Source organism: Protobothrops mucrosquamatus, unplaced genomic scaffold (genome assembly GCF_001527695.2).
Source record: "Protobothrops mucrosquamatus isolate PMUCROS unplaced genomic scaffold, P.Mucros_1.0 scaffold2405, whole genome shotgun sequence".
In the NCBI taxonomy this organism is placed as follows: Eukaryota; Metazoa; Chordata; class Lepidosauria; order Squamata; family Viperidae; genus Protobothrops; species Protobothrops mucrosquamatus.
The window spans coordinates 59153-74146 of record NW_015388477.1 but is presented as its reverse complement, the minus strand read 5'-3'; the positions used below and the strand labels follow the sequence as shown (position 1 = coordinate 74146).

The 14994-nt window shown below is 41.5% G+C and overlaps 1 protein-coding gene across 1 annotated transcript in view; it reads left to right on the top strand.

Annotated features, from left to right (window-relative positions):
• Positions 1–14492, top strand: part of LOC107295569 (putative N-acetylated-alpha-linked acidic dipeptidase) — a 33147-nt gene extending 18655 nt beyond the window's left edge. The window contains exons 12-18 of the mRNA XM_015824881.1: positions 1598–1665; positions 4774–4865; positions 6207–6297; positions 8702–8966; positions 12391–12472; positions 12684–12776; positions 14140–14492. Coding sequence (XP_015680367.1) covers positions 1598–1665; positions 4774–4865; positions 6207–6297; positions 8702–8966; positions 12391–12472; positions 12684–12776; positions 14140–14395 — 947 coding nt within the window. The 3' untranslated portion in view covers positions 14396–14492. The remainder of the gene's footprint in view (positions 1–1597; positions 1666–4773; positions 4866–6206; positions 6298–8701; positions 8967–12390; positions 12473–12683; positions 12777–14139) is intronic.
• The last annotated feature ends 502 nt before the right edge of the window (positions 14493–14994 follow it).

The window sequence follows — 14994 nt, the reverse complement described above, 5'->3', positions numbered from 1 at the left end:
GGTTATTCCTCCCAATGATTTTTTTTTTAAAAATTGGAGAATAGAGCTTTGTATACTGCATGACTTGCTTCCTGAAACTTACTTGCTAAGCTAGAGTTGTGATAAGGTAAAATTCAGCTGCCACGCTGTTGGCTTTGGTGTGTAGAAATTTTCAGCTAGGTGATATTTTATTCTTTACAAAATGATTTAAGCCAGCTCTGAAACATTCTTTGGAATATTCTGTGATTGTTAATATTAATTGTAATACCCAGATCAGTATTTCTCAACCTCTGTAATTTTAAGCCATACACACACTTCGATTCCCAGAATTCTCCCAGTTTAAAGTAGCAGAAGTTGAGAAACATTTTCCTAGAAATTACTTCTTGAATATGCAGGGTAAAATGTCACAAGTAGCCACAGCTTAAGGATCACGATTCTTGTCTCTCTCATTTTCTTTTTTTGTACAGGAAATCCTTGACTTACAATAGATCACTTAATGACTATTTGAAGTGATGATGGACCGTCTACCCAAAAACTATTTATGACCCAGTTCTGACGTTCCAATGTTATTCACCCCAAGTCACATGACTGCATTTTGGCTACTTGGCAACCAGGTTGCCTTTATGGCAATTTGTAGTGCCCCGAGGTCACATATCCATGATTTACAACGGTTTTGTCAAAAACCAGTATTCACTTCTGGTTCCTAGCAAAACCTGCCCCACAGTGAACAATGCATTCACTTATTAATTCCCACAAAAATGTTCATTAATTTGAGCCTGGCCCTGTGGGGTCCCACTTTATGAACATCATGACTTACAAACATAATAGCCAGGCTCAATTACAGTTGTAACTTGAAGACTACCTGTAATGCATCCTCCCCAGAAAGTATCTAAATCCTTGTATTGGATTCATAGCAAAAGGGAATCTAATAAGCTAAACTAATCCAACCAGTTCAACTATTTTTGATACAGTTTTTTTTTACAACCATAGACATTTGTATTCCTTTGGACAGATACATTTTTTTTACTCTAAAGAAATTGAGAACTAAGGTCAAATTCCTTGACAGAGCAGTTAGAAACATACGATGAAAGGCTGTGGGAACTGAGTATTCCTAGTCTAGTGAAGAGAAGGTCTAGGGGTGGCATGGTAGCACTCTTCCAACATTTGAGGGGCTGCCACAAAGAGGAGGGGGTCAACCTATTCTCCAAAGCACCTGAAGACAAAACAAGAAGAAATGGATGGAAACTAATCAAAGAGAGAAGCAGCCTAGAACTAAAGAGAAATTTCCTGAAAGTGAGAACAGTTAATCAGTGGAACAACCTACCTCCAGAAGTTGCGGCTGCCTCCAGTACTGGAGGTTTTTAATAAGAAGATTGGACAACCATTTGTCTGAAATGGTATAGGGTCTCCTGCTTGAGCAGGAGGTTGGATTAGAAGACCTCCAAAGTCTCTTCCAACTATATAATTTTGTTAAAATCCAAAACCATTAAAAAAAATCAGAAACATAAAAACAATAGAAATCCACATTCAAACTTTGTTGGTTGGGTTTCCCCCAAATAAAAATTATTTTAAAAAATTCCTCCCAAAATACAGTAAAGATGCTGTCCTTTTCTTTCAGGCAACTACACCCTTCGAGTTGACTGTACCCCATCGATGCATAGCCTGGTATACAATCTAACTAAAGAGGTAAAATATGGATGTACTGTCAAGTCACAGATCAATATCTTATAGTTTTGGAGAAGAATTCAGAACAATTCTCTGTAAGGTTCTTGGGAGCTTCACATCTTCAACCTAACTGGATTCATCCTGGTTTCTATTCTCTGCCACAAAGATGGATATCTCTGCTGTCTCAGGTGTTTTAGGATCCCATTTGCACATTCTTTTATTGGTACACTGCTGAAAATGTCAACTTTCCCTTTCTTTTATTGAGGTTTCGCAAAACTCTTTAAAAATGACTGGGTTATATGGCCACCAGCATTTCTTCACTGAAAGACTCCATTTCTCTAGTTTGCTAAACTACAAGCGGTCATGTGTAATAGTATGTGAGAATAACCTTGGGAGACGGAGGAGGAAGGTTTGTCGTAAAGTAGGATTAGTTCACCCAGGTGTGCATCTTTTCTGAACTACCTTGCAAATCTGACATCAATCTTGTCTCTCCTCTCTTTTCAGTCTCTGGAATACTAGGGAGGGTCTTTTCTGAAACATTTCCCATGTTGTGGTGTCCTTGGTGGTCTCTCAATTTGGTTGTTTTCTTGCAGGCATTTCATTACCCAGCTAGATAACATCATCAGTGCCAGAAGGGAATAGGGTTTGCTCTCTTTTTATATACTAGTTGTCAAGGTTCTGACTAACGAACCCAACCAAGTAACCACCGATGAGACAATCCAATCTCTTTATGCAAAACTTTATTGAGAACATCATTTTGGCACGATTGAAAGCAAAACCAGCTCTGGTTATTTCCTGCACAAACTGCTACAATTAAAACACACACTTCTCCCTCCCCTTATTAGGGCATGTCCCATTGTCGAATCAGGTGTCAAAAGTTTGTTATGAGAAAGTGTCTATGTGGGTTGGTAAACACATGCTGAAACGTCCTTGGTTCACACGGTTAGATTTCTTGTTGTCTGGAGTCTGCGTTCCATTTCCCCCCTCTCTTCCCCGCTAGTGTGTTGGCAAGCTAAGAAGCAGTAAGGGTGGCAACATTGTGCATGTGCTTCAAGCTTGACACTAGTAGCTTGACCTATCAGTGTTAGTGGGAGTGTTTTTGTTCGTTCCTTAGTAAGGCTGTTGTTTGCTCTTAGCTTGCTTGAGTTGGTAGTTCCTTGATTGGGGTATCTACACCAAAATTAACTCTAGACCAGGGGTAGGCAACCTTGGCTCTTTTATGACTCGTGGACTTCAACTCCCAGAATTCCTGAGCCAGCCATGGTGGCTCAGGAATTCTGGGAGTTGAAGTCCACGAGTCATAAAAGAGCCAAGGTTGCCTACCCCTGCTCTAGACCAATAATCAAGAAGTAAATAATATCCCAACCAGGATGTTGGAACCCACTTTCTAGCCATAAGAAACTTTAAAAGGTAGAATAAATTAACTAAATAAAACCTGATGTCAGAATGTTCAGACCTTTAATGTGGCACAAAAGAATATTAGAAAAACTCAATTCTACAGTTGTAAACTTTTTCAACAGGCTGGAAAATGGCTCCCTTTCATAAATAGGAGTCTTTTCTGAAAAAGATAAGATAAGAGCATAGACCAGGGGCCTCCAAACTTGGCAACAGTAAGATGTATGGACTTCAGCTCCCAGAATTCCCCAGCCAGCTGGCTAGAGAATTCTGGGAGTTGAAGTCCACAAGTCTTAAAGATGCTAAGTTTGCAGATTTTTGGCATAGATTGTATTTCTGGGCAATATTTCCAATTGGAAGGCAATTTAGAGCATAAAGATGTGTAGTATCTTAAGCCAAACATATATTTTCTTAGGATCATGCTGAAGATGTGAAGGGAAATCCTGCAAATTCAAGATCGAACTGCTGGCAGTTGGCAGAGTTAGCCTGTACAAGTTTAATCTTGAAATCTCAACATGAGACGATTAAAGACTCAAAGGGCAGAATTGATATCTGCAGCTCAAGTTGGTCTACATACCTAGCAGAAAAGTGGCTGGTTTAAATTATTGTTATTCAGGAAGGCCTCTTTTTTTCAGACAAAGTATGAGCTCAACTGAAAATCACGCTCAAACACACCGTATTGTTCAGTCTAGAAGGACATTCCATCCAGACTGGTGTTTCTCAACCTCAGCGATTTTAAGATGTATGGACTTCAACATGCTGGCTGGGGAATTCTGGCAGCTGAAGTCCACACTTCTTAAACTTGCTGAGGTTGAGAAACACCAGTCTGGATGGAATGTCCTTCTAGACTGGACAATACGGTGTGTTTGAGCGTGATTTTCAGTTGAGCTCATACTTTGTCTGAAAAAAAGAGGCCTTCCTGAATAACAATAATTTAAACCAGCCACTTTTCTGCTAGGTATGTAAATAATATGGTACCTTGAAAAATAAGAATCATGTGGTTTGGATAATGATGGTGCACCAAAGCTGGTAGCTTAGGAATGCAGTGTCAGCAAATCTAATTTTGCATAGGGGGTTGCCCTCACGATTAAGTAGGTAAGATAGCTTGTAGCCCACAATCTATGACTATACAAAAGCAAGTTGTGTCAGACACCAGCCTCCTTCAGTGTGGTGTTGTCCACATGTGTTGGATTCCAAAATAACACCCCCCTGGGCATTGTGGGAGTTGTATAATATAAACTGGAGGAAACCGGTTGAAAAAGCCTACGTTACACATTTCCCATTTAGACCCTTGCAACATTAAATACACACAGCACTTAAGATTCAATCTCCAAAGGTTGTTTTGGATTGCAAATATAGCATCTGTTTGCAACATGGTAAAGCAACAGCACCTTTTCCTGAGGTCACCTGGCTCCAGACAATTTTTGTTGAAAAAGTTAGCAAGAGCAAGAACACTTAGACTTATATACCGCTTCACAGTGCTTTACAGCCCTCTCTAAGTGGTTTACAGAGGCAGCATATTGCCCCCCCCAGCTATCTGGGTCCTCATTTTATCGACCTCGGAAGGATGGAAGGCTGAGTCGACCTTGAGCTGGTCAGGATCGAACTGCTGGCAATTGGCAGAGTTAGCCTGCAATACTGCATTCTAACCACTGTGCCACTATGGCACTTGGTAATGATGGTATGCCATCCCTTTATTCTACAGTTTCATTAACACAATGCATATCTTCTTAGATACCAAGCCCTGATGAAGGATTTGAAGGCAAATCTCTTTTTGAAAGCTGGTATGAGAAAAACCCATCAAGGGAATATAAAGGCTTCCCAAGGTAAATGCCAAAATGGGAAAGGCAAAGATCAGAGGCTGAGTTGTCTTGGGGAGAAGGGAGTGGATTTTTGGTAGCAGCTGAGATGCAAATACAAAAGTGAAAGTCCAAATACACTGGGACCTATTCTGGAAGATAGAAAGCAGAAGAGCCAGTTTGGTGTACTGGTTAAGGTGCTGGCCTAAAAAGTAGGAGACTGGGAGTTCGAGTTTAGCCATAGGCATGAAAGCAGCCTGGGTGACTTTGGGCCAGTTACTCTCTATCAGCCCAGCCCACCTCACCGGGTTGTTGTGGGAAAAACAGGAGGGGGAAGAACAATTAGGTATGTCTGCTGCCTTGAGTTATACTTAGGAAGCAGGGGTAGGCAACCATGGCTTTTTTATGACTTGTGGACTTCAACTCCCAGAATTCCTGAGCCAGCATGGCTCAGCTTGGAAACCTCTCCCTTTCCCCTCAGCGTGGCTGGCTCAGGAATTCTGGGAGTTGAAGTCCACCCCTGTTATAAAGTAATAAAGGCAGGATACAAATCTAATAAATAAATAAAATAAATAAAGTGAGTATTCTTCCACATGATGCTCACAGTAGAAAAGTTGTGTAGATCCATTGCTCAGGCAAAGTTATTCAATTTGTCCCCCCCCCCCACATCTAAGTTTCAGAACATATGCAGATATGCATCCAACTTTTCCCCCCTCTCTATGATCTACACACTACTAGACTGCCCAGTTTCTTCCCCGCTTTCCTCTCTAAATGATAAAGGTCAGCTTTATAAAGAGAAAAGAAGGAAGGGATTGTTATATCTTTGGTTCTTTAGGCATTGAATGAGGCAGTGTTGAAACAGCAAACAAGTTTATTAACTCCGAACAGAAGCAGCCCTAAAGTCTGCTGCACAGCTATTTATACAGTTAGCCTCTAGGTGGCAACCAATAGGTTTAAAGCAGCCATGTCAAATTCGCGACGTCACGTGACATCGCGCAACGTATCGGAGCTTTTTCGCCATTGCCGGCAATGGGGTGGGCACGGGTCAGGTATGATGAAACCGGCCCGCGGGCCGGCAGTTTGACACCCCTGGTTTAAAGTAAGAGTTTCCCGCCCCAAACCTCATTATTAGCTTGGAGATAGCCAGTCTGGCTTTCAGTAACAGCAACTGTTAAACAATACAGCAATGTAGGTCAGATATTAAGCAAGTGATTTAAAACTGTTGTGGCCAATACCTTACAGAGATGGAGATGGATAGATAATTGTACAGAAACTTTTTGAGATCTCTAGTGTCTCACATTAAAATAATAATTGTATAATTTCTTACACCACCTGTTCCCCTTCCCCTCCCTATTTTATTTCCAACAGGATAAACAAACTGGGTTCTGGCAATGATTTTGAAGTCTTTTTCCAAAGATTGGGAATTGCTTCTGGTAGAGCCCGTTACACTAAAAACTTTGTAAGTGTGTTCAAATAACTTTTCGGGAGGGTGGTGCCTTCGAGTCAGCGTTGACAGCTGGTGACTGCCTGGACCAGTCCCTGCAGATTTCTTGGGAAGATTTTGGAAGCGATTTGCCATTGCCTCCTTCTTAGGGATGAGAGAGAGCGGCTGGCTTAAGATTTCCCAGGTGGCTTTGTATGTAAGCAAAGCAGAACTAGAACTAACGGTCTCCTGATTTCTAGTCTGGTTCCTTAACCACCAAACCTGCTCTCTGTTCAAAGAATAGCACGAAGAAATCCAATTGAAACGGCCTTCTGCAATCTAAAACTCTCCAGATGTTGGCTGCGGATTGTGGGAACTGCAGGGCAGGACATCTGAAAAATGCCCAAACAGAGAAAGCTGCAAGAATTCCATATGAAGAATCTGAAATCTTTCCGCTTCAAAGATAAGAATTACCTGTGAAGGTCCATTTTTCTTATCTCAAGTATTTCCCAATTGTTCAGAAAATGTAAATTACCTCAGAATTTAATTCCAGTGGAAAACAGATGGCCTTTCCCATCTCAAGCTGTACAATCCAGGACCCTGTTTGCAGAAATCTGATTGAAAGCCCAAAATGATACTGTACTAAGTAAAATATAATTTGGGTCTCACCTTATAGCTTATACCATCTAGCTATAAAAATAGATATTAAAGATCTACAAAGCTGCTTATTGAATCACTTTTCTTATTTATTGATTGATTTACAGTCAAAGGCCCAATAACAAGAAATAATAAGCAAAATAAAGAAATAAATCCTCAAACATGATAATAAAATACAGAGTAAAAGAAGCAACATAATAAAGGAAGATTGACGAAAATGATCTAGCTCATATAACACTAGTGTTTCTCAAGAAAAACCAAATGCACAGGTATAGTATAGGGGGTACTTTGCTCAATAGTAGTAACTGTGAGAGGGACCTCGGAGTCCTAGTGGACAATCACTTAAATAGGAGCCAGCAGTGTGCTGCAGCTGCCAAAAAGGCCAACACAGTGCTGGGCTGCATTAATAGAGAGATAGAATCAAGATCACGTGAAGTGTTAATACCACTTTACAACCCCTTGGTAAGGCCACACTTGGAATACTGCATCCAGTTTTAGTCACCACGATGTAAAAAAGATGCTGAGACTCTAAAAAGAGAAGAGCAACAAAGATGATTAGGGGACTGGAGGCTAAAACATATAAGGAACGGTTGCTGGAATTGGGTATGTCTAGTTCAGGGGTAGTCAACCTTGGCTCTTTTATGACTTGTGGACTTCAACTCCCAGAATTCCAGCACAGCTGGCTCAGGAATTCTGGGAGTTGAAGTCCACGAGTCATAAAAGAGCCAAGGTTGACTACCCCTGGTCTAGTTTAATGAAGAGAAAGACGAGGGGGGGACATGATAGCAGTGTTCCAATATCTCAGGGGCTGCCCCAAAGAAGAGGAAGTCAAGCTATTCTCCAAAGCGCCTGAAGGCAGGACAAGAAGCAACGGATGGAAGCTAATCAAGGAGAGAAGCAACCTAGAACTAAGGAGAAACTTCCTGACAATTAGAACAATGAACCAGTGGAACAACCTGCCTCCAGAAGCGGTGAATGCTCCAACACTGGAAGTTTTTAAGAAGAGACTGGACAGCCATTTGTCCGAAACGGTGTAGGGTTTTCTGCCTGAGCAGGGGGTTGGACTAGATGACCTCCAAGGTCCCTTCCAACTTTATTATTATTATTATTATTATTATTATTATTATTATTATTATTATTATTATTATTATTGTTATTGTTATTGTTATTGTTGTTGTTGTTGTTGTTGTTGTTGTTGTTGTTGTTGTTGTTGTTAATTTTGCAACTGTTAGACGTGTGGACTTCAACTCTCAGAATACCCTAGCTAGCAGGACTGTAAGTTTGAGTCTTGTGTTAGCCATGAAAGCTGGCTGGGCAACTTTAGGCCAGTCACTCCCTATCAGTCCAACTCATCTCAGAAGGATATTGTTGGGAGAAAAATAGGAGGAGGAAGGAGTATCAGGTTTGTCCAGTGCTTTGAGTTATCTATAAAAGAATAAAAAATGGGCTCCTCTCCAAATTAACAAAATTATCATTTGCAAGGAGCAAATGATTCAACCCTGGGAAATAATGTAATTAATGCAATGCAAGTGAGATATAAATTGAAACGATAGTGCATCTGATAATGCATCTGACAATCCATTTTAGCATATTTGCAATCCAGATCATCAAGTTCAGCTACAAATGTATATTAGCTCTTTAGGACAGATCTGTGAACGCAGCAATTTTATTTGTCTAATTGAAGTAAGTGTCGGACACATTGTGCAAACCCCACTTCTTCATGGGTGGACATTGTTAAATTATCAAAATGAAACCAAACATTTCCTGACATCTTTCTTTCCAGAAAGTGGACAAGTTCAGCAGCTACCCAGTTTATCACAGTGTCTATGAGACATACGAGATTGTGGAAAAGTTTTATGACCCAACTTTCAAGAACCATTTGGCTGTGGCCCAGGTGCGAGGAGGGCTGGTGTTTGAGCTGGCTGATGCGGTCACCCTCCCCTTCGACTGCAGAGATTACGCCAAGGCACTTAATAGCTATGTTGATATCATTTACAACCTAACAATGAAGCATCAGGCGGCAGTGGAAGCACACAATGTATCATTAGGTAAGCAAACCAATCTCCAGCATCAAGGTAGGATCTTCAATAACACACAGCATTCCTCCCCGATTCCTTTGATCTACTTGTTGTGAAAGTGAGTTCTCATGCAATCAGTGAAAAACAAAATCTGACTATTGCAAAATAACAGAGTGACAGAGTTGGAACGGACCTTGGAGGTCTTCTAGTCCAACCCCCTGCTCAAGTAGGAGACCCTATACCCATGGTGGCGAACCTATGGCATGCGTGCCACAGGCGGCACTCAGAGCCCTCTCTGTGGGCACGTGCACCATCGCCCCAGTCCTAGGCCTTCAGCTGGGTTTTATAAAACCTTTTCGCTTTAGGCCTCCGCCACCGTGTGCAAAAAAAAAAAAAGTTCAATCAATCAATTTCAACTTCTTGCGGGGAAAAAAAAGATCTCTCAAAGTTGGAATTGATTGATTGAACTTTTTAGTCCCACCCACTCTGCCGTTACCACTGCAGCCACGCCCAGCCAATGGGCCACACCCAACCAATGGGCCACGCCCACCCGGTACCCGATGATACATAAGTGGGTTTTGAGTTGCAGTTTGGGCACTCGGTCTCTAAAAGGTTCGCCACCACTGCCCTATACCATTTCAGGCAAATGGCTGTCCAATTTCTTAAAAGCGTCCAGTGACGGAGCACCCACAGCTTCTGGAGGCAAGCCGTTCCACCGATTAATTGTTCTCACTGCCAGGAAATTTCTTCTTAGTTTTAGGTTGATTCTCTGCTTGATTAGTTTCCATCCATTGCTTCTCATTTTGCCTTCAGGTGCTTTGGAGAATAGCTTGACCCCCCTCTTCTTTATGGCAACTCCTCAAATAGCAATAGCACTTAGATCAGCGGTTCTCAACCTATGGGTTGTGACCCCATTTGGGGTCGATCGACCATTTCACGGGGGTTGCCAAGCAAGGCTGTCCGCCATTTTTTTCCCCTTTTCCGGCGGGTGCCTTATCTCCCTTGGGCTGGGCCAGCTGGTGGTCGGCCTGCTCCGTCTCTGCCGCTTGCTAGCTACGCCTCGGCCGGCGCAAGGGGCGGAACCATGCATGCGCGGCGCTCTCGGGCAGGGAAAGTCCTCGACTTACGACCAGTTGGGTAGTCCTCGACTTACGACCGGTTTAGTCCTCGACTTACGACCGGTTGGGGGTCGCGGCATTAAAAAGGTTGAGAACCACTGACTTAGACTTATATACACAGTGCTTCACAGCCCTCTCTTAGTGGTTTACAGAGTCAGCCTATTGGCCCCAACAATCTGGGTCCTCATTTTACCGACCTCAGAAGGATGGAAGGCTGAGTCAACCATGAGCTGGTGAGAATCGAACTCCCAAACTACAGACAGCCAGCAGTCAGCAGAAGTAGCCTGCAGTATTGCATTCCAACCACTGCGCCACCACCAGGGCTCATATTGGAAGACTGCTATCATGTCACCCCTAGTCCTTCTCTTTGTTAAACTATGCATACCTCCAACCATTCATTGTCTGGTTCTAAATATCCCAAGAGAAAACTGGGCCTTCCATGCAAAAGCGAGGCCTCAGTGGTCTGTTATATAGGCCCAAGAGTTTAGATACTGTATCTCTAAACCAGGGTTGGGCATTGTGACAGTTTTATGATCTCTGGACTTCAGTTCACGTTGGCTCAGGAATTCTGGGAGTTGAAGTCCACAGATCATAAAGTTGCCATAGTTGCCCACCCACGATCTAAACAGAGCTTGATCTTGAAACCCAGCAGTTGGTAGACTTCTTTGGTTAGAGTTTCCTCACATTTCTTCAAAAAAGATTAATTATGGGCATTTTGGATTCTTGTGGGATTCATGTGGGCGAAGCCCGATAGCAGCCGCGTGAAGGATACCTAATTTTTAGCCATTCTTTCTCTCCCAAATACATGTTGGTTGCCAAGGGGCCAAATTTTGATCACGTGACTGTGGGGATGCTGGGAGGGGGGGTAAGTGCAAGAGTCAGTTGTAAGTAATTTTTTTTTAGTACCACTGTAACTTTGAACAGTCACTAAACAAATAGTTGTAAGTTGAGGGCTACTTGTATTTCCTGGAATCCCATTCCCCACCACTTCCCCACTTTCTCTCCAGCTCTTTTTCTTGAAATTTATATAAATAAAAATGTAAATGTTTGTTTGTTCAAAATCTTAAATCTCCGAAAGTTCTTCACCGATTGCTTTGAAATTTTGACACAACGTTGCATTCGAATACGTGCATGTTTTTATATACCTATGTTATATAAATGTCACACCTGTGACAGGTAAAAACATGCTTTTTTTGAAAAACAGCGCCATCTGTTGGACGTAAAAGCAACACACGCTTTTACCAGAATGAGCCACAGCAACGCGTGGCCGGGTACAGCTAGTGTTAAATATACAAAATGACTCCCTTGGCTGGGTGCAGGAATTTAAACTTGTGTATCCCTGCCGGTCTTTGGGGTTAGATTTAGCCTCCTGCGAGTTAATTGACTGAGTCAATTGAATCCTTTTTGGTGTGACCTCCTCACTGTTTCAGCTAAATAAGTTGGGGGAAGGGAAATGCTTATCACAACTGTGTAAGCTCCAGATAGATTGTGAACTTTGTCCAAGACAATTACCTCAAAAAGTTGAAGATTAATATCAGGGAATCGAGATCTGCTTGTGATTTCAGGAAAGTCCTAAAGCTACTGTAGACCTAGAGTCATTCCATGAAGCAAATAATAGATTCAGGGGGGAAAAAAAGCAAATGAAATTATTTCATGAAACTAATGCTTCAAGATGAGAAGTCTGCAACAAGATTGCAACTATAAATGGCTAATAGATAGGATATATCATCACCAGGACTGGAGGCAAGCCGTTAAAACAGAATTATTCTTCTTATAAACATAGACAGCCGTATTTGCTGCTTCTGACATCCCCCTTTCCAATTCCATGTATATATATATATAATATGAACAAAGGTGCAGATAACTCATATTTCTAGTGCAGCCACTGCACCCAAAGGCAAGAGATTAACTAACAAGATACTGGAAAGACCGTGTCATGCACGTTTTAGTCTTTTCCTACCTCATCAGCAACTGCTAACCCAGTCACCTTGGTTTGCCAAATAACCCTTTGTTTTTTCAGTTAACTGCTGTGAGACAAAGATGACCTTAGAGTGAATAATTGTTGACCTCTTCCTACTGTTCGTTTACATGGGCTTCCTGCCATGATACAATTAGTTCCTCAGTTTCAGCGCTGTCTCAGAATTCCAGCTAGCTGGGCCATAATGGAAAATTCTGAATTACAGTTCATATCTCTAAACAGCATGGGTAATAAGGGATGTGAGAGCTGCCATTCAACATCTGGAGAGCCACAGGTTCTCTACACTTGAGCTAATTTTACAGAAACAGTAAAAGCAAGAGTCTCATAATGTAGCATTTTCTCCCCTGCGTTATTCCAGTTTTGCTTCTGGATTCCATAAAGACGTTTTCAGAAGTTGCTGATGACTTTCACCGCAGACTTCAATTAGTGGACACCAATAAGTAAGTCACCTAATTTTTGTGGTCATTCAGACAAGATAGCCATAGCCTCCATTCTCCTAATATTAATTGAAGTTTAAGAGATCCTGGCAAGCTCTAGAAAGTCCAGTTAAAATACTCTTCTCTTTCCTTTGCTTGGCTTTCAAAAGTCTGTGCATCCTGATCAGAAGTCATGTTCCCTCTAACATTGTTGTTTCAATTGTCTATTTTCCAGCCCAATTGAAGTAAGATCTTGGAACGATCAATTGATGTTCTTGGAAAGAGCATTTATTGATCCTCTTGGATTGCCTGGCAGACCATTTTATAGGTAAGGAGAAAAATATATGTATATTTATTTCTTCAATTTCTATAGCCACCCAACTTAACCCAATGATTCAAGGTGGCTTGTCAACCTTCTTTCCATTCTCCCGGTCTTAAAAGTCCTTATATATCTTAAGAACACAAGCAGTGCTCTTTTTGACTAGACTCCTGGCCCATCTAGTCCACAATGTGTTCTCACAGTGACCACCCAAGAGTTAAAGAAGCCCCCTGGTCTCTCAACTGATGGCCTTCAAAGTTAGACTAATAGAATAGAACAATAATAACTTTATTGTCACTTTAAATGCACACTGATCAGCATACATTAAAATGAGATTTTGTTGCATACAGCTCTCAAAGGATAACCACCTCCAACATACACTGCATAAACATAACAAAAAAATAAAATAAAATAAATTATGCATATACCCACATATGCACACATATATGACCCAGAGAAACAACACAGTCTGGTTTGGATGTGTACATATACATGGCGAGAAAAAAGAATCTTTTTACCAGACGGACGGCATAGGAAACAAATCTGTTACAGAATCTGGTAGTCCTGCTATAAATACTTCAAAACCTCCTCTCAGAGGGCAGCAACAGAAACAGACCGTAAAGTAGGTGTGTGGGGTCTCTAACAATGCTTTGAGCTCTAAGCACATAGTGCTTATAAGCAGCATCCTGAATAACGGGAAGCGAACTTCCTATAATCTTCTCAGCTGTCCTTACCACTCTCTATATGGACCTTCTATCTGAGGCTCTGCTATCACCAAACTAAACAGTGATGCAGTTTGTTAAACATGCTCTCAATCGTGTGTCTGTAAAATGTGGCCAGGACAGAAGGAGAAAGATGGGCTCTCCTCATCCGACGCAGGAAATGCAGATATTGGTTCGCACGCAAGTTTTTAACTAACAGAATTGCCTTATCCATCATGACATGTTGGATTTGTTTGGAAAAACTTCCACATATTTGCCTGAAAGGTAATGAAATCTAAATAAACGGTGGAGGTCATTCTATCAGGTATAAAGATGGTCAGTTGAGATATGAAGACTAGACAACGGAGGAGAAGGCTTAGTGTCTCCTAATCTTTGAAATGCTGCTTAAAAACAAATCTTAAATTCTTCTTCAAAAGAGATCTTTTCCCCACCAATCTAATCCTGTTGGTTTACCGAACGCATCTGGTTGTTGATGATGGGACACCGAATGTAGACTAGATGAGCTTTTATTTTTTGCCTGGTTCAGTTAAATTCTTCCTAATGTTTTGAAGGCAGCAGGTTAGAGAACGCAGATTTATTTCAAAGCTTGAGAACTTCTGTTCTAAATAATGGGATTCCAAGGGCTAATTGACATTACTGCCCTTTTCTAGACACATCATCTTTGCTCCAAACAGTCACAATAAGTATGCTGGAGTGTCCTTCCCCGGGATCTACGATGCCCTATTTGACATCGATAATAAGGCTGACCAACAGAAAGCCTGGGAAGAAGTGAAGAAGCAGATCTTCATCGCTGCTTTCATGGTGAGGGCTGCAGCTGGGACACTGAATGAAACACCCTGTGGGGATGCAAGCGAGGAATTGCCAAGAAAAGGTCCAACAGAGTCACACTTGACTTCTCAAAAATAAAATAACTGATGCAAAAGAAGCCCTACTGATTTGGTCGATCCCAAGGATGTTTTTCTTATGGAATGCTATGGAATGCATTGTGATTAAGTTTCATTTATTGTAATTTCAAATAACCTCCAAGTATTTTGAAAAAAAATGCTTCTCTGGTTCATTCATTCATTCATTCATTCATTCATTCATTCATTCATTCATTCATTCTATATAGCTGCCCATCCCACATCTGTGACTCTGAGCAGCTCACATAATTAAAACACAACCGGTAAACAAAATACAGGATTCAGTGACAAACACAATAATTCCCCTTTAAAACACAATTAAAGCACTACGTTATTTTCTTTTTAATCACTTTATTTTATACTTCCCCCATGCTGGAGGTCTTCCTGGATTTAAATGACATTTGGTGGAATGAGGGCATCTATGGGGTTGAAGCTCCATCTCCTTTTTTGTATGCACTGGACGTGCAACATGCCATGGTTCCATATGTTGTATGGACAATGCAGGCAAAAAGGAGGGTGGTGCTTTAATTGGATAATCATAGCAGCCACCTTGATTTTTTTGTCCAAATCCAACCTCAGAGGAGACCCATTGATCCCAGCCTG